General features: G+C 39.8%; 1 protein-coding gene across 1 annotated transcript in view; it reads right to left on the reverse strand.

Annotated features, from left to right (window-relative positions):
- Positions 1-1,468: 1,468 nt before the first annotated feature.
- SCFD1 (sec1 family domain containing 1) overlaps positions 1,469-17,480 on the reverse strand; it is a 61,213-nt gene continuing 45,201 nt past the window's right edge. The window contains exons 17-25 of the mRNA XM_084844317.1: positions 16,089-16,168; positions 13,052-13,114; positions 12,692-12,767; positions 11,505-11,558; positions 10,005-10,057; positions 7,351-7,384; positions 6,605-6,670; positions 3,452-3,520; positions 1,469-2,135 (exon numbers count right to left, since the gene is read on the reverse strand). Of these exons, the coding sequence (XP_084700443.1) occupies positions 2,112-2,135; positions 3,452-3,520; positions 6,605-6,670; positions 7,351-7,384; positions 10,005-10,057; positions 11,505-11,558; positions 12,692-12,767; positions 13,052-13,114; positions 16,089-16,168 (519 nt within the window). The 3' untranslated portion in view covers positions 1,469-2,111. The remainder of the gene's footprint in view (positions 2,136-3,451; positions 3,521-6,604; positions 6,671-7,350; positions 7,385-10,004; positions 10,058-11,504; positions 11,559-12,691; positions 12,768-13,051; positions 13,115-16,088; positions 16,169-17,480) is intronic.

The raw sequence follows: 17,480 nt of genomic DNA on the forward strand, positions 1-17,480 counted from the left end.
AAGGTGATTAGGTGAAAATGAAATAGTCATTTCCGAAGGACCTTGTGCTTTCCCCCAAACTCAGCTGCACTTAGACTAACATAATCATAGGGCTAGAAGGGGCAAAGATCATCTTATATCTAGGGCAACCTTCCTCACCAACTTGTATTTACCCCCCCCCCCCGCACCTCAACAGACATTAACCTCCTCCACAGATCAACCCAAATCTTCCAGATTTTAGCATGCCACAAGCAGAGAACATTAGTGAACAAGATTCCCAGTGCTAGTGGAGCCTGTACACATTCAATGAATAGCTTTGCATAGCTATTATATAGCTCAAACTACTGTATGACTTCACACACTAACATGGGAAATCCCCTTGGTGAAAAAATAACCACTCTTGCATGTTCCTTTACTTGAAGGTTGATCATTATCGTCTGCAAAGGAAGGGGAGTTTGGGAGAGGCCAGTACAAGAGCTGAAGGGCACAGGGATTTACACATTAGAAGGCCAGCTTCATACCTCAAGTGTAAGGGACATGATTTTTATCACATTTTAGTAATGGCAGTACTTCATGCAAAGCTACTCATTGTCAATTATATGCATAACCCACTCTATCCACCTTCAGTTTTAGAAATAGCTGTTTAATGGATTTTTATTTAACTTTGCATCGAAGTGTGAGTGTGTGTTTGCACGCACTCTTGCTCATGTTCCAGTTAGAGATGCTTGCAAAGGTTGCAGGGCTCAAGGTCAGAAAGCAGCTTTGGAGGCTTGGTAGTGCTCACCTCAAAGGAGTGGGGAGGATTAGAAACCCCTCAATCTGGGGCTTGGATTAAATTTGGTTCAAATCAAACTTCTCTCAAATGGATGTCAGGGACAGCCACTGCTGAAAAATGTCAAGGGTTTGCAGCAATGAATTGCTGTTTGTCCTCCACACCCTCATGCTGTTTTCAGGGCTGCAGCCTCTTCAAGTCTCCCTATTGAAATCTTAAATTACAAGCCAAAGCCAAGAGTTGGCAGGGCAAAAGCAACATTCTCTTCTTTCTCCCCACCGCTCTCCCTTTCTCATGCTCTGTCTCTCTCTCCTCTTCGCTCATTTTCTCTTCCCACTTCTCTCTCAGGGATACAGAGGGGGCAGGCCAAGGCGGAAGGTATTTCCAGCTTGCTGTGTTCTCATGCTGTGAGGTATGCTAGTGAGCTGGCGATGTAGGATGAGAGCAGTATCTTCCTGCATCACCAGCTTGCTTCAAAAAAAAGGGACACGTGAGGGGGTGAGGCCTGGTGGGAAGAGGTGTCAATTTGGACTGAGAGTCCTGGCAGACTGACCTGGCCCACAGGCTGGAGGTTCCCTACCTCTGGGTTGCAGGAATGAATGCATGCAAACATTCAAGCACTGGAATGATGTGCTGCTGGTGAATAGTTGTGATGCTAACCATTATGCATATAATTTCCTGCCTTGGACGATCAGAAGAAAACAACAACACATAGGTCATATTACATAATGTAGTACTGGTACTTATTCAAAGACTGCAGTGATAAATCTCATTCACAGACTCGTTCAATCAATACAAAAAGTCTCTCTCTCTTTCTCTGCTCGTTCCCTCAGTGGTAAAATGAAACAAGTCACAATCTTAAAGGTTTATGAAGATGTGAAATAAGAACAAAACAGCCATATTGTACATTAAAATGAAAGATGGTTAATAGTAATCGGTACATAAATTACTGAATGCCTTCAGGTAGATAAAATTTGCTCAACTGAGCTCAAATTTTGCAGGAAGGATCTGGGTTAATATATTTCAACAGGACAAATGAAAAACATTAGCATGAATTACATTGCAGATGTAATAGCCTACTAATGAGTTATCAGCTGAATTTATCAAATAGACACAAAACACAGAAATATCACAGCAGGTAGAATCCAAATGTTCTGATTTATTTGAATTGTATTATTCTGCATGTGGTATGCATTATATATATATATATATATATAAGTACAGAATATCCTTTGATAAAAATTACCAATTTAATTAATCAGTTGAGGTTTAAATATTATGCAAAGGTTAAGATGTTAACTGTTGCCATGATCTTTTCTTCATACTTTGCCAAAATGCCAGATAATGATCTTTTCCTGTTCTATTTTTGTCCAAGCTGGGAAAGCTAAATATAAATAGATAAGAAAAATATTATATTGCCCATTATCTTTCAATTTATAAAGGAAACTTGACTGCATTCCAGTATTAGGTTATTAATGTATTACCAGAAAGAAACAAAGCAGAAAATATTTTTAGGTTCAAGCCAATTTAGGATGCAATCCTATGAAGATAGTTGGCAGCCTCCGAACTTGGAGGCTGCCAGATATTCAGTGCAGGGTGGCTGGAGCGTGGAGGCAATCTTCACCTTTGCTCTCCAGCTGCCCTGCATTTCCGCTAGAGGGGCAATTTTGCCCACCTAGCAGCGGCGCTTTGGAGGGGAGGGAAGGAGGCTGGGGCGGCCATAGGAAATGGTGTAAGGCAGCGTCCCAGTCTCCTCCCCTGCCCATGAACGCTTTCTTTTCCGGGCTCCATACTCTGTTTCCAAGCATGGAGACGCAGCCAGGACTATGCTGGCTACGAGGAGGATAGGGAGGGGAGCGTGGTTTCTGGGCTCTGAGGTCAGAGCCCTGTTTCCAATCTCGGAGCCCAAAAACTGAACAATCCTATGTTCCCCCAGACGCTGTCCGGGGAACATAGGATTGCTCCCTTATTCTCTCGATAAAGTTCTATAAAATAGAACGATCTTTTTTACTTAGGTCATGATCCTTCTCCTTGGAGGCACAGAGCCTGAACCTGAAGGGAAGTACCCTCACATAGGGTTTCATAGAGCCCCGTTTCCCCCTGTCCCCTCAGTGCAAGTGCAGGCACCACAACTGGAGATCTCTGTACGTGCCCCATTTCCCTATTCTACCCTATTCCCTCCCTGCACTTGGTCAAGTTACCTGGGACAGACCTCCCATTTCTAGGATGTACATGCTCCTCGTGTCAGGGTGGGCATGAGGGAGAAGATTGACAGAGTTCTGTCAAGTCCTATGGGGATCCTTCCACATGTAGGCACTGTGTCCCACACACAGAAGGATCACAGAAAAAGCAAAACCCATGCCCAAACCCAAACAATTCACCACAGTGTGGAAAGCATACACCATGTACTCACATCTTTGCAGAAGAACTATATTAGCTCCACATAGTTAAAAAACTATTTGTTCTACTACTATAAACAGATCTAATGCACATAAAACAGCTGCAGAGCAAAGTGCTTTCAGCCACTCTAAGAAGTTCTATAAAACAAACTAAGAAGGATGAGCAGTTAAACCTTCTGGACAGTAGGAGAAGAATTTGTTCTACCACTGTTAATATTTATTTATACTACCAGGGGAGTTAAGATCACTTTAATTCAGAATACTTTTACAATGACGATTATATTGCCATTTAAATCCTTACCTGTTTTAAAAACTGTGCAGAGTTAAAGAGTTCACTGCAGCCATATAAGACATGCTTGCCTTGTTTCCCCTATGTGAGACATACAAATTTCATCACAACATTGTTCAGTTTTATATTAAAAAGGCAAAATTTTATTACTTATTAAAGCATTTTTGAAACACCCTTCTTCCTTGAAGATACCAGGGTGGTGTACAAATATTAATTAAAATAATACATAATACAATAAAAACACTAAACATCATGTATACAGCAATTCAGTAGCTTCAGTAAACAAAGGCTATTTAAAGGATTGTGTAAAATCAACAAACTGTGCATCTGTGTGCGTGCGAGAAAGAGATGTGGCTGCAAAGAGTGTGAATACATTTCTTTAATATTAGATTAGGTATTTGAAGCAAATCTTTCAAATCCTTGAACAAGATACTGATGAAGCTACTACTTGATCAGCCATACTGAAGAAGGAAAAGCACAGAATGGAGCAGGTGATAAGAAGAGGAACTGAAATGCCTAGAACAATAGAGGTCTCGTAAGTTTAAAGTTTTTAGCTAAAACAGAATGAGCTTGGATGAAATACAATATTCTACAAATTTTTTTTTTTTTTAGCAATATAAACGCATGGGAGGGAACTATTAAGGAGGCCTCAGGTAAAAGTATGTCAACTTTCCATATATACATGCAATTTAGTGATTAAAATATTTGTGTAATTTTATTTGTCTACCCTATCTGTTCTGTTAGCTGAGACAAAGAAGGTATGGTAAAGCAAATGTAGCTACATATGCAGATTTCATTTACCTTTTCTTTCTTAACAGAGAAGCTGAGCCATGATAGCTGTCTGTACCCATGCAATTTGGTTTTGTATTTTCGGTTGGCATTACCCTAGCACCTTGCCTAAAGTATCCATTTTGTTGAGAAAGGCAGCAAGAGCAAGAGGCTTGAAGACTGCCAGGAATGGGAGCACCCTGGATGGTAGCTGGGGGATTAGTGCCTAATTGCCTATGTGTGTCCTCTACTGATTAAATCAGAAGACATTGCCCCATGGAACTCTGGATACATGCAAATGCCTCCCTGATTACCATATCACCACTCCAGTCAGACAACCCATGAGGGTACCTTTGGACTGACAGAAAACATGGCCTAATTCTGAAGCATCACCAACCCAAGATAGACCACCCAGTTAAAGTACCACCTGGGCTTCACTAGCAATGCTCTTCTTCTGTATACCACTACCTGTTTCCAAGCTCCATGACTTTTGTAATGCTCAGTTCAGCTAGCTTTACTCAATCAAGTGGCCAGAACCTTCTTCTGAGGTTCCTTTTCATTCCTCAGAGTCAGACTAATGTTGCCTTTGTTCTACCATATTCTGAGTCCCCAGAGACATTTATCCCTCTATATTCTTTGTTTTGAAGTCTACAACTGCCCCTGTGTTTAGGCATCCAGTACATTCTTTCAGCATTCTTCCATTGTGGGTCAGTGTGGACAGACTCTCCATTGCACAGAGCTGAGAATCACTTCAGATTGGCTTGACTCTCAAGCTCATTCATCATGAATGAGCAAGCTCTCTCCACTCCTACTTTAGTACCCTGCCCATGTTTCCAGCACCAGAGTTCCTCTCTCTCACTTTCACTTGAATTGCTTTGCTGCTTTGTTTTTCTGATGCTTTGCATAACCAGACAGAGCTTCACCCTCTGGTGTACTACCCACTGAGGCTTTCCAGCCAGCTTCTCTATGTGCAGTTCCACCCTCTGAGTTCCTTTCAGTGTACCATAGGGTTTCCAGGCTTTACAGGGAGCCATGCCCTCTGAATGAGTTGCCGACTCTTGAGTCCAATGTTTGGTTGGTTGGGTGTTCAAGATAGTTTTTGGCATTGTGCTAAGGTCCAGTACAACCACCTGTATACTCACACTCTTAGCTAGCTTCCCTCCCTTGCTTCTTTCTCCAGTTCCCATGCCTCTCTCTGTGCTTGTTATTTTCTTTAGACTATCCAGGGTGTAAAGAGAAGCCTCATTTTCGGGCTTTCCACTCTAAATTCTATTTTTGCAACTAAATAGTTTGGCTCTGTAATATGGCTTAGCTTTGCTTTGGTCTCCCCATCAAAGGTCTTTCTTTTGCATGTTTATAGATAGTACAGTGCATTCCATTATCTATAATCTGGGTGAGTAATTACCCCATTGTGAATTTGTAATTAAAAGCTTGGAGATTGGAGGGTAGCCTGTGTTTGCTATGAGTTTCCAGGTATCCGTGATCAATTAAGAACTGAGGTCCTTTATGTTCCCCTTATTCTGAAACAAAGTAAATATACCTGTTTTGGCTCTATTTTGTTCTTTTTTCTCCTGGAATCTCTCTGGATCTATCTATTCTGCCCCTAACGTAGCCCACCCCGTGTCACCCACACTTGAGCTCCCCATGGCTTGCCTTGCCATTTCTCTAGTGCCCTCCTCGCTCCTTATCTGGCAAATGCCAATTCCCCACCTCTCTCTTTATTTATGTTATTGGCATTAGGAACAGTGTGCCTGTCCATGTGCTAGAGGGTCGATATGCTAAGTATTCTTCCCTTCTGTAAAATATTTGTAGCACAATAAAGCTAGTTTCGTTTAGTCTTAATAGTAGTTCTCAAGCTGTTTTATCTCTTTTTGAAGTAGCTATTTCTCCATTTTGTAGAAGGACACATACTCAGCGATGTGGACACCATACCTCTAGAAAAGATCCCCTTGTTTCTGTGTTTGTTGTGACACATATACATGAGAGTTTGCGTGAACGAAGATACATGATAATATATTGATAATCACTACAATAAAGACATACTGAACATATTCTACAGAAACATAAATGAATGTTTTTAAATGGAAAAGTTAAAGAAATAAATAACTGGCATTGAAAATCATAAAAATACCCTGACCAAATAGTTTCCTTTGCATGTTCCAATGTGTGTATGGTGCCTTCCCATTTACTTCAGTGGAAGGGGAAGCTCTGTGCGTGCACACATCTCTTTGCCCATCTGTCTATACCCTGAATTGAAATGAATGGGGAATGGGGAAGTCCATTTCTGTGCCCCAGAAAGCCCACCCAGAATGTACTTGAGGCAAGGACTCAAGGAATTTGAAAAAGAGATATAATCATGATCAACTAATCAGAGAAAATCACAGAGTGGAAGCATACCTTTATGTAGTCAATAAGGTTTTGGTATTCAATGTAATTGCCTCCTCCAACTACAAACACAATTGCCTACAATGCAAACAAACGAACACACTGTAGCTATTATTGCATGTTGAGTTTACTATAGAAGCAGGATACAAATTTTAAGCCAACAAAATGAAGTTTGGGTGTTTGGATAAATTCCAAGACAAAGGGCAAAGCAACAGAAGTATTCATTTGGTGATGGTAGAGATAGGTGGCTATCTAGTGAAATTTATTAATTACCTCTATATTTCAAAGATGTTTCTCAAAGACTGAGGGTGTTTTACTAACAACATTAATATCGTTTATATTATAATTTATTTTCATTACTACAGAAAAATGTTTGCTAAATATCAGAAATAGATAATTAAAACATTACTGTGATACTCTAGCTCAAATAATGTATGTCTGTAAAAAATGTTTTCCCCCAAAATTTTTTGTTTGATTTTTCAATAAATGACACTGTGAGAAAATGACACATTAAAAAAAAAATTAAGGTTGGACACCTTACAAGGGTGTTGAAAAGTATTCAGTTATGCTTATTCAACTCTTTGAAGATGAAAGGAGCTTACATTCTTCATTAGAAATCATTTAACAACACTTTAATCAAACTAATGATTTCAAATAATGGAATCTGATTTTCTCTTAGGAGTGAACACTAAACATCTGTTATATTTAAAAGCAAAATGTTAACACCAATGATGTGGACAATTATGAACTGTTCTTACCTCCTGAAAAGGATTTTTGTTTCTTGGAACTGAGCTGTAATTAAAAAAAACACAACTTCATGGAAAGCTGAACCACATCAAAGTATACAGTGTGCATCAATTACAACAGGGATAGAACTAAACAATTTATGAACTATAACATTTCTATTTATTCACTTGTAAAATATATAGCCCAAATATGGAAAATATGGTAGTTCTTAAAAAGGCAAGACAAGACAGTCTAGTTTTAGACAAAGTATTGGAACTGAACCTGCTTTAAAGGCTAGTGGTCAATAATTATCTGGGAAGTGACAGAAGAGTGACCCTACTGTCTATTTTAGTAGACTTTTTGCTCAGTCTGTAGTGGCAGGCACAGAAGAATACTGCACTTCTCCATCCTCTGAGATGTACTATGCACTGCTGCAGGGTTCTATGTTGTCACCATTATTGAGTGGTATCCAGTTAACCTGTCCTGCCAACCAACAGAGAGGGGGAGCATTCCCCAGCTCCCCTGCAGCCCCCCATGCACCCTCAAAATATGCTACAGAGGGTTAGGGGAAATTCAGAGGAGATTTTGGGGGGCATAGAATCATAGAATAGTAGGGTTGGAAGGGGCCTACAAGGCCATCGAGTCCAACCCCCTGCTCAATGCAGGAATCCAAGTCAGAGCATCCCTGACAAATGGCTGTCCAGCCTCGTCTTGAAGGCCTCCAGTGTGGGAGAGCCCACCACCTCCCCAGGTAATTGGTTCCATTGTCGTATTGCTCTTACAGTCAGGAAGGTTTTCCTGATGTTCAGCTGGAATCTGGCTTCCTGTAACTTGAGCCCATTATTCTGTGTCCTGCACTCTGGGATGATCAAGGAGAGATCCTGGCCTTCCTCTCTGTGACAATCTTTCAAGTACTTGAAGAGCGCTATCCTATCTCCCCTCAGTCTTCTCTTCTCAAGGTTAAACATGCCCAGTTCTTTCAGTCTCTTTTCATAGGGCTTTGTTTCCAGTCCCCTGATCATCTTTGTTGCCCTCCTCTGAACCCTCTCCAGCTTGTCTGCATCCTTCTTAAAGTGTGGTGCCCAGAACTGGACACAGTACTCCAGATGAGGCCTAACCAGTGCTGAGTAGAGGGGAACTAGTACTTCCCGGGATTTGGAAGCGATGCTTATATGAATGCAGCCCAAAATAGCATTTGCCTTTTTTGCAGCCACATCACATTGTTGGCTCATATTCAGCTTGTGATCGACAACAATTCCAAGATCCTTCTCGCTTGTAGTGTGGTTGAGCCACGTATCCCCCATCTTGTAACTGTGCCTTTGGTTTCTTTTTCCTAGGTGCAGAACTTGGCATTTATCCCTATTAAATGTCATTCTATTGTTTTCTGCCCAGCGCTCCAGTCTATCCAGATCACTCTGAATTTTGTTTCTGTCTTCCAAAGTATTAGCTATCCCGCCCAATTTTGTGTCATCTGCAAATTTGATCAGCATTCCCTGCACCTCCTCCTCCAAGTCATTAATAAAAATGTTGAAGAGCACTGGGCCCAGGACTGAGCCCTGCGGTACACCACTCGTTACCTCTCCCCATGGAGAGGTAACGAGTGCCCCATGCATGGGCACTGCACAGGGGAGGAAGAGGAAAGACAAGTATCATTGCTTTGGCAATGATGTTGGATTTCACTCACTGTTTGAATTATTATCTTTTCCCAAAAACACTTTTTTTTTTTTACAAAATGACTGGGGCAAGAACAGTGATGCCTGTATCCTGCCAATTTCAATTTTCTTAAAACTGTAATCTCTCTGCAGCTTTAGTGTGGGCAGGGGCATAGAGAGCACATAACTTAATAGTCTGCCTGTGAACTTCTGGGCAAACTCAAGATGGTGTTTTTGACCTTTATAAAGTTCAGGACATTTGTGCCAGGGCCTTGCCTGTGGTGACACTGCATTTATAGAACTTCTCCCTAAGAAGTTTATTTGACTCTTATATGGCAGGGTCCTCCAACGGAAAGACAGCAAGCCTTCTTTATTCTATCAGGTATTTGGTGGTTCACATGACTCAAGAGCTGCCACTGTTCATTGTTTTTACTACTTTTAATGGTATTTTCTGTTTTACTTGATTAATTTGTCTGTAAGATTAGGTTTTTGGTTTTGTGAATTTTATGTTGTCTTGAGGATTATTGCCGTAAAATGTTAGGGTAGAAATATATATACACAAGAAGTTTAAATAAATGTAATAAATATTGGGCGAGTGCTCCTACATTAAAAGTATAAAACTTTTCAAATTACTTAAATTCCTTAATTGGGCAGATCTGACCTACATACTAGTACAACAACAGAGGCTGATTAAACAAAACATTGTTTTACCTATTTTGTATTCTTATACTATGGAATCAAAGTAATTTCTGTATCCAGACTTTTGAAATCATAATTATACATTGTATAATGAGCAATTAAGTTCAATTAGTCAGCAAAAGAACAAACATGTAATTAAATTAGGTTGATGAATGCATAAATATTCAAAACCTGAATATATAACCTAAATACTCAAAACTTGCACCTTAAGGACACGTAGTCTAAAAGGGATTCTGTGCTCTTATTTTATAAATTCGTAAGTTACACTGCCTGCACATGAATTAGATTTCAAGCTGCAAGTAACACATTTACTAAAAACTCCATAGTAAACTCACCTGTCACTTCCTCGCAACATTTTAGGGTCAAAATATCTGTAGTCATCAGTCTCCTATTTAAAGAGAAAAGTTTGTAACAACTTTTTGCTACCTTAAATCTCATCAGTTTGACTAGTGGCTTCTACGAATCCATTTTCCAAATACATGTCTAGAAATTACTGCATATTAAGCAATTAGATTTCCCCATCACATTTTTCCAAAATGTTTACATTTCACTGAAGTAGTTATTTTGAAAGTATTCATTCAGTCACAGCACTAAAATACCTATGCTAGCTCCTTTGAAATACAAGGCTAGCAAACTTTCCAAAATATACTACTTGTGTAATCTGTTCTAGCTGTGAAGCAATATGAAAAAAAAATCCAAAGATCTCACTAGTTTTAAAACTTCACACTAGTTTTTGCCTCAAAAAAGGTACTTTTTTTAGGAGTCATCAAGAGCCTCTGTTTTCAAGAACGTAATGGCAATGAATGCTAAAATGATACACCAATCAAAGTCTTTATTTAGCCTTAAACATAGAATCTTCTTATTTCATTTCATGATTTACAAGTACTATTAAAGCAAAAGTAAGTTTGTTTACAAAATGTGAGGCATTATGACCCACTTTTAAAAACTGTTGACATTATTATATGAAAGATTTTTCCTTCCTCAAATACACTTAGTATTTTCATTGGCAAATGTCAGCAGTTTTTCCGTCTCTACTCTTACAGTTCCTTTAATTAAAGAAATAAGGCCGGAGAAAGAAACCTCTACTTGGTTATATTTTCCTAATTAGATCACTTTTCTCTCCATCATATCTATGGTTCTTCGAGAATAAAAAAAAGTCTGATTTAATTCTACCACACACCAGTTTTCATAAAAAGGAAATTAGTTTACCAGTGTGCATATCAATGTACAAAAATATCTGAACTAAATAATCTCTTATGGACTGATCTTTAATCTCAGATGCTGTGTCTGTATAAAAAAAGGTAAAGGTGTCCCCAACCAGTCGTGTCTGACTCTAGGGTGCGGTGCTCATCCCCGTTTCTAAGCCGAAGAGCCAGTGCTGTCCGAAGACACTTCCGTGGTCATGTGGCCGGCATGCCTGAACATTGAGGTGCACGGAACGCTGTTACCTTTCCCGCCGAGGCGGTACCTATTTATCTACTTGCAATTTCTTGCTTTCGAACTGCTAGGTTGGCAGAAGCTGGGACTGAAGACAGGAGCTCACTCCGTCACGCAGCACTCGGGTCTCGAACTGCTGACCTGCCGACCTTCCAGTCTGCAGTTCAGCGTCTTAACCACTAAGCCACTGCGCCTGTGTCTGTATACCACCAAATATATGTGCCCTCAGCTGTGTGTGAGAGCTGCTTTTCATGATGCACTCCCATCTGGATGGGGACTGCATGTGCATGATGCAACCATATATTAAATAGGTAACACTTGAGGTGGCACCAAAATTTTGTATATCACAGCTTTAAAAACAATTCATTCTGTTGTGTTTGTCTGTCAGCCGTACTTACAGGATTTGACTTCATCTCCATAAGGTTGTCTAAAATACGGGTGACAGGAAGATTCTATAGAAAAGAAAGTTAATTCATGTAAATTGCAGAAATAGTTCAAATACAGTTTAGAAGAGAACAAGGATAGACACTACCTAATCACTTTTCACATTATCATTCTTCATTTGTTAAGTAATGTTATTACCCTACTACACCTGCCTCTGTCATATGAAAGAGACCTACATAAAGTCCAACTGCAATTTCCTGATGCTTGTTCCCAGTGGAAAAAAAGACTCCGCCAATCCAGACATAATGACAGAATTAAAGTAACACATGAAGAAAGTCACGGGAAAAGATTGTTAAAACTATTTTTCAGTTTTAAAAAAGAAAAAAAACTATGTTAATTAAAAAAGGAATACAATTTGGCCATTACACAATGTTGAAATCAATGCACTCCTAAGGAACTTTCAAAAGTACAGAGTGTTTCTAATCTTTCTCTATGCCTACAGCCAGTTGTGATGCAGAAGGTAATCTGACCTTCAAGAATGGCTTTCTACAGCCTCCCATGTTGCAGCTGCTGAAGAATCCAAAGCATTTCTTATAATTTTCAGAAGCTATCTGCTATTGCATAGGACCACTGTCCACACGATAGTATACCTTATACTAGATTGGAACATTGGTCACATACTGTGAAGGTTCCTTCTGGTTTGGTATTATGGAGGCATCCAAGAATGGGTTAACTCCCTCCACTGGCCAGGAAAGGCAGGGATCACATGACCACAGATCTTTGTGTGAAGCTTGGCACCCTCTGGCTCCAAGCCCAGTTCTGACCTGTGGCCAAGCTGGCGACAGAAGGATAATCATGGAGCAAGAGAAGTACATAGGATGCAGTTGAGAGATGAGTTAAATAAGGGAGAGAAATAGGCTATTCGAACCAGGGTGTGGTCTGAATGCCTCTGCCACATGAAACAAGAAGGAACCTTCACGATAAGTGACCAGTAGTAGTAAATTCTGTTAAATTTATTTCTATTCAGTCTTAAATACCTAGGAATTACACATGAATTGTTCAGCAGTCACATGCAAATTAAAGATCACAATTTGCCTATCCTTGATATACTCTTGTTACCAATCTAAGAAATAGATAATCTATGCTTATCTAGTTATACTATGAAAGATCTTTGGTTTAAAACATAATAACATGAACACACCTGCTGCTTAAGTACCAAATTCTTGACTCCTTCCATGACAAACTGGGATCCCGTATTCATGACACGTGAGAAAAGGCTGAAACATAAAATGCACTTCATAGAGGAGTTTGTTCGCTTTCATATATTTAAAAGACATTTATGGTGAACTGTATCTCATGAAGCTAAAATACTGAAATCACACATCACAATATTTGCTTTTCTATTTGAGATTTATCTTATTTTTGTGTGTGAAAGGTTTTATTAAAATGTTCTTCTTTTCAGTTAGATGTAAGCCAAGGCTGAGCAGAAGGTAGATTTTCAGGTGTTTTTGACTTCAACTCCCAAGCTGGGAGTTGAAAGTCACTGTACTTTGAAACTCACCCCAATGACTTGGCTGCACTGTTTCCATAGGTAGCTGGCGCTGAAGCCATCTTGGCAAAAGCTCTGTAAAATCAATAAGTTAATATCTCCACGCTTAATTTATTTGCATCAGTACTCTAGCAAAGAATCTCTTCCCATGAATGAAACATTCAGTTTTAAAACACAGACTTACTATCATTGGAGGATGGAAATAGTTCTTCCTTCTCATAAAAAGGGCCATGTCAGCAACAATTAATAAGTAGGCAGACACACACTACAAACCTCTGTCTCCCCCTTTACTGAAATTCAGTGTTATGATCTACCAAAATAAAATATTTTGGAAATATTCTAGACAAATTCCAGAATGCTGTGCTCAAAATAGAATGACTGTTTGCAACACATCATCCAAATCAAAACAGTCAAAGGGGGCAGGAAGAAATAATTTTAAAAGATTTTTTCTTTTATAGATAACATAAAGATAATAGTGATCATAATCTGTGACCTTTTATTACAATGGTTATGATATGATAAACCAGTTAATAAAAACTAATGAGAATTCACTTTGAGTTTTTAAAAGCCCTTTCTTATATGAGAGGAAAGAATGGGTTGGATCCAAGGGTGTCCTTTCATGAATGGAAAGAGTTCCGCTTAACACAGTACACCTTGAGGTTATTCAGACAATCACGGGAGAAATGGAGCCATTGTGGCTTCTCCCCCTATCCCTGTGCCTGCCGCCTGCACGCCTGTCGTTTACATAATTGCCTGCACTGTAGCATGGGTTGGCGTGTCGCCAGCACTCAGCATGTGGTGCAGGAGGGCTGGATTCATACCCACCCTGCAATCCCTACTGCAAGTTGTGGTTTGGACAGCACGCCAACTCGCGCTGCACTGTAATTATATAAACGACGGGTGTGCCCTTTGCGCACGCAGGGGCAGAAGCCATTATGTTTTCTTCCCCCCCGTGATCGTCCAAACACGAACTTTGTCACACATCAAAGAGAAACCTTAGGACTGTTTTATCCTGTTGCAAAACTCTGCTTTATCAATAGTCCAGCCATAGGCAAAATGGAATGACTACCAACTAACATTTACCACATAAACACTTTGGACCACATGCAGTGTCAAAATAGATAATTGTCAGTTGGTTGCAGCTTTGCCCTTGATTCTCTAACACAGAGCAACCTAATTATAGGCAATATGGAATAATTTGTTGATGAAATATTCAATATTACAAGAAAGCTCTGACGCATGTAAGATTCTTCTGAGATGACACCCCCCCGCCCACGCTGTTGGGGTGGATAGCATTTTCATTTTGAATCCAAACTCTGATCAGACAAGCAGAAGCACCTCTGTTTGTGCAAAGATGTATGTTATCATTATTGATATGCTGTCCCATGTACAACCACTTGCATCCCTAGAAAACTGTTTACATCGTTTACTTGGACTCCCAAAAGGCTTTTGACAAAGTCCCTCACCAACGACTCCTGAGCGAACTTAGTCATAGATTAAGAGGAGAGGTCCTCTTATGGATCAGTAACTGGTTAAAGAACAGAAAGCAGAGAGTAGGAATAAATGGTACATTCTCCCAATGGAGGGAAGTAAATAATGGGGTCCCACAGGGATCTGTATTAGGACCAATGCTTTTCAACCTGTTCATAAATGATCTGGAATTAGGAGTGAGCAGTGAAGTGGCCAAGTTTGCGAATGACACCAAATTATTTAGGGTGGTTACAACAAAAAGGGATTGTGAAGAGCTCCAAAAGGAACTCTCCAGACTGGGAGAATGGGCATCTAAATGGCAACTGCAGTTCAATGTAAGCAAGTGTAAAGTGATGCATGTTGGGGCAAAAAATCCCAACTTCAAGTATAGCCTGATGGGATCTGAGCTAGTGGTCAGCAACCAAGAAAGGGATCTTGGGGTTGTCATGGACAGCTCCTTGAAAATGTCAACCCAGTGTGCGGCTGCTGTAAGAAAGGCAAACTCCATGTTAGGAGTAATTAGAAAAGGAACTGAGAATAAAACTGCCAATATCATACTGCCCCTATACAAATCTATGGTGCGACCACACTTTGAATACTGTGTCCTGTTCTGGTCACCACACCTAAAAAAAAGATATTGTAGAGCTGGAAAAAGTGCAGAAAGGGGCAACAAAAATTATTAAGATGCTGGAGCATCTCCCCTATGAGAGAAGGTTACAACAGCTGGGATTGTTTAGGTTGGAAAAAGGAAGGGTAAGGGAGACATGATAGAGGTCTACTAAATTATGCATGGTGTGGAGAATGTGGATAGGGAGACATTTTTCTCCCTCTCTCAAAATACTAGAACCCAGGGTCATCCCATGAAGCTGATTGGTGGGAGATTCAGGACAGATAGAAGGAAGTACTTCCTCACACACCGCATAGCTAAACTATGGAATTCGCTACCGCAGGATGTAGTGATGGCCACCAGTTTGGATGGCTTAAAAAGGGGTTACACAAATTCCTGGAGGAAAAGGCTATCAATGGCTACTAGCCTTGATGGCTACGTGCTACCTCCAGTATCAGAGGCAATGAGCCTATGTACACCAGTTGCTGGGGAACATGGGTGGGGATGCTGTTGCGCTCATGTCCTGCTTGTGGGCTCCTTGTTGACAGCTGGTTGGCCACTGTGTGACCAGAATGCTAGACTAGATGGACCCTTAGGGTGATCCAGCATGGCTCTTCTTATGTTCTTATGAAAAGCCTCTCCATGAAATTGGGGGTCTGTTATGCAATGTGATATGGGGAGGGGGGGGCTGTAGCTGAGGTTGGAGGTGGAATCATTGACTCTCCCATACATGAGCAGAGCTTTGGATCCAAGCCACCTTAGAAACAAAACCACCACCACCACCACTCTAAACGAACAACTAAAACTGTATTTGATGGAAAGCCTGGCAGTAAGCCTACTTCTACCCACTGTATATAAGATGTGTGCAGTCCACAAGGATAAGCGGGGTCTGGATTGACGTCGAAGACAAATTCAAATCTAAGTTTTTGCAATATACTCTTTCATTGGCTTTATGAAATAAAATGAACTTACTTCCATTGTTTAATGTAGGTTAAGGGGTTAAGGTTACATCCTGCATCTGTCAGTGCTTTTTTGTACTGTTCCAAATCTGCCTGGAATCAAACCAGAGATCTGAAATGTGTTACAACTCTTCTAAAAGTAGCAGCAAGCCACCATTTTAATTTACTAACAATAAATCTAATATTTTGACTCTAGGGCAAAGAAAATAAGCAAATACTCATCTTCTAAACAAGTGCGAGCATGAAAAAACTGTATATGTAGATGTATATGTAGACATATTAACATTTCATTAGAAAACAAAATACACACACAGGAGTGTTTAAACAAATGAACAAAAGCATTCACTTTGATGCGGTCACCTTGCAATGTCCGCAGTTTTAGAGAAAAGTCTTTGGAGTATGTCTGAGAATCCAAAAACATTAACCAATATATATGCCTACAAAACAAAGACTGCTTTAACAGGTTTTTAAAAAATCTTAAGGGTTGTGGTTCATTACATACAGAATTAATGCATGGTATTCTCTATGAATTCAAATTAAGGGGATGAGGGCTGATCTATATGCACAGAGAAATCATTTAGTATAGCTCTTTTGAGATGAACCTCTATATATTTATAAGAATTCTATAATAGTTTTCTATGACACAAAGTGATGAAAATACACAAAGTGATGAAAAAGCCTGTCTGCAAGTTAAAAAGTAGCACGTTGGGAAGGAAGCAAAGCTGGATCCCTTCTCTGACAAGTTACTTTTCTATGTGCAGAATTTTTTTTAACATGAAGAAGCCCTAAGAAATATGCCTCAGAAAATCTCTCTCATATAGCTCAGGATTCAATGAGTTACACTGCCCCCCATACAGCGCAATTGTATACAGTACTTCTTTCATACAGCAGGCTCAATGCATATCACATGCTGTATCACAACCATTTCAAAAGCAGCTCATGACAGGACTTGAAAGGTTGCTATTTAACAAATGTAAATCCAAAGCCTCCTTGTACATATGGAACTAGCAAAATCTACAAAGCCTACCAGAGTCTTTGGATCTGGGCTACAGATAAGAGAGACAGAAAACAGACAGAAGATTATCTTTTGGGCCCATAGCTAAGAGAGCTTTTACTGAATAATAATCTATTATTAGATATTTTCTTTTTTGTACAGATAATCTTCAACCACTTCAATTACTATTTATTGCCAGTTCATTTATTGCATTTAAATACCTGTAAGCTGACTTGAGAACCTATTTATATGTTTAAGGGCACAATCCTATGCATATTTAGACAGAAGTCCTACAACTCTTGAGCATGCCCCAGCCAACCATGCTAGCTGGGGCATGCTGGGAGTTATAGGAATGTTTTCTGTCTAAACATGCATAGGATTGTGCCTTAAAAATGTTTTGTAATAAAAAAT

The sequence above is a fragment of the Heloderma suspectum genome, chromosome 1, assembly GCF_057233095.1.
Source record: "Heloderma suspectum isolate Gila_16-S chromosome 1, 16-S_ref, whole genome shotgun sequence".
Taxonomy (NCBI): Eukaryota; Metazoa; Chordata; class Lepidosauria; order Squamata; family Helodermatidae; genus Heloderma; species Heloderma suspectum.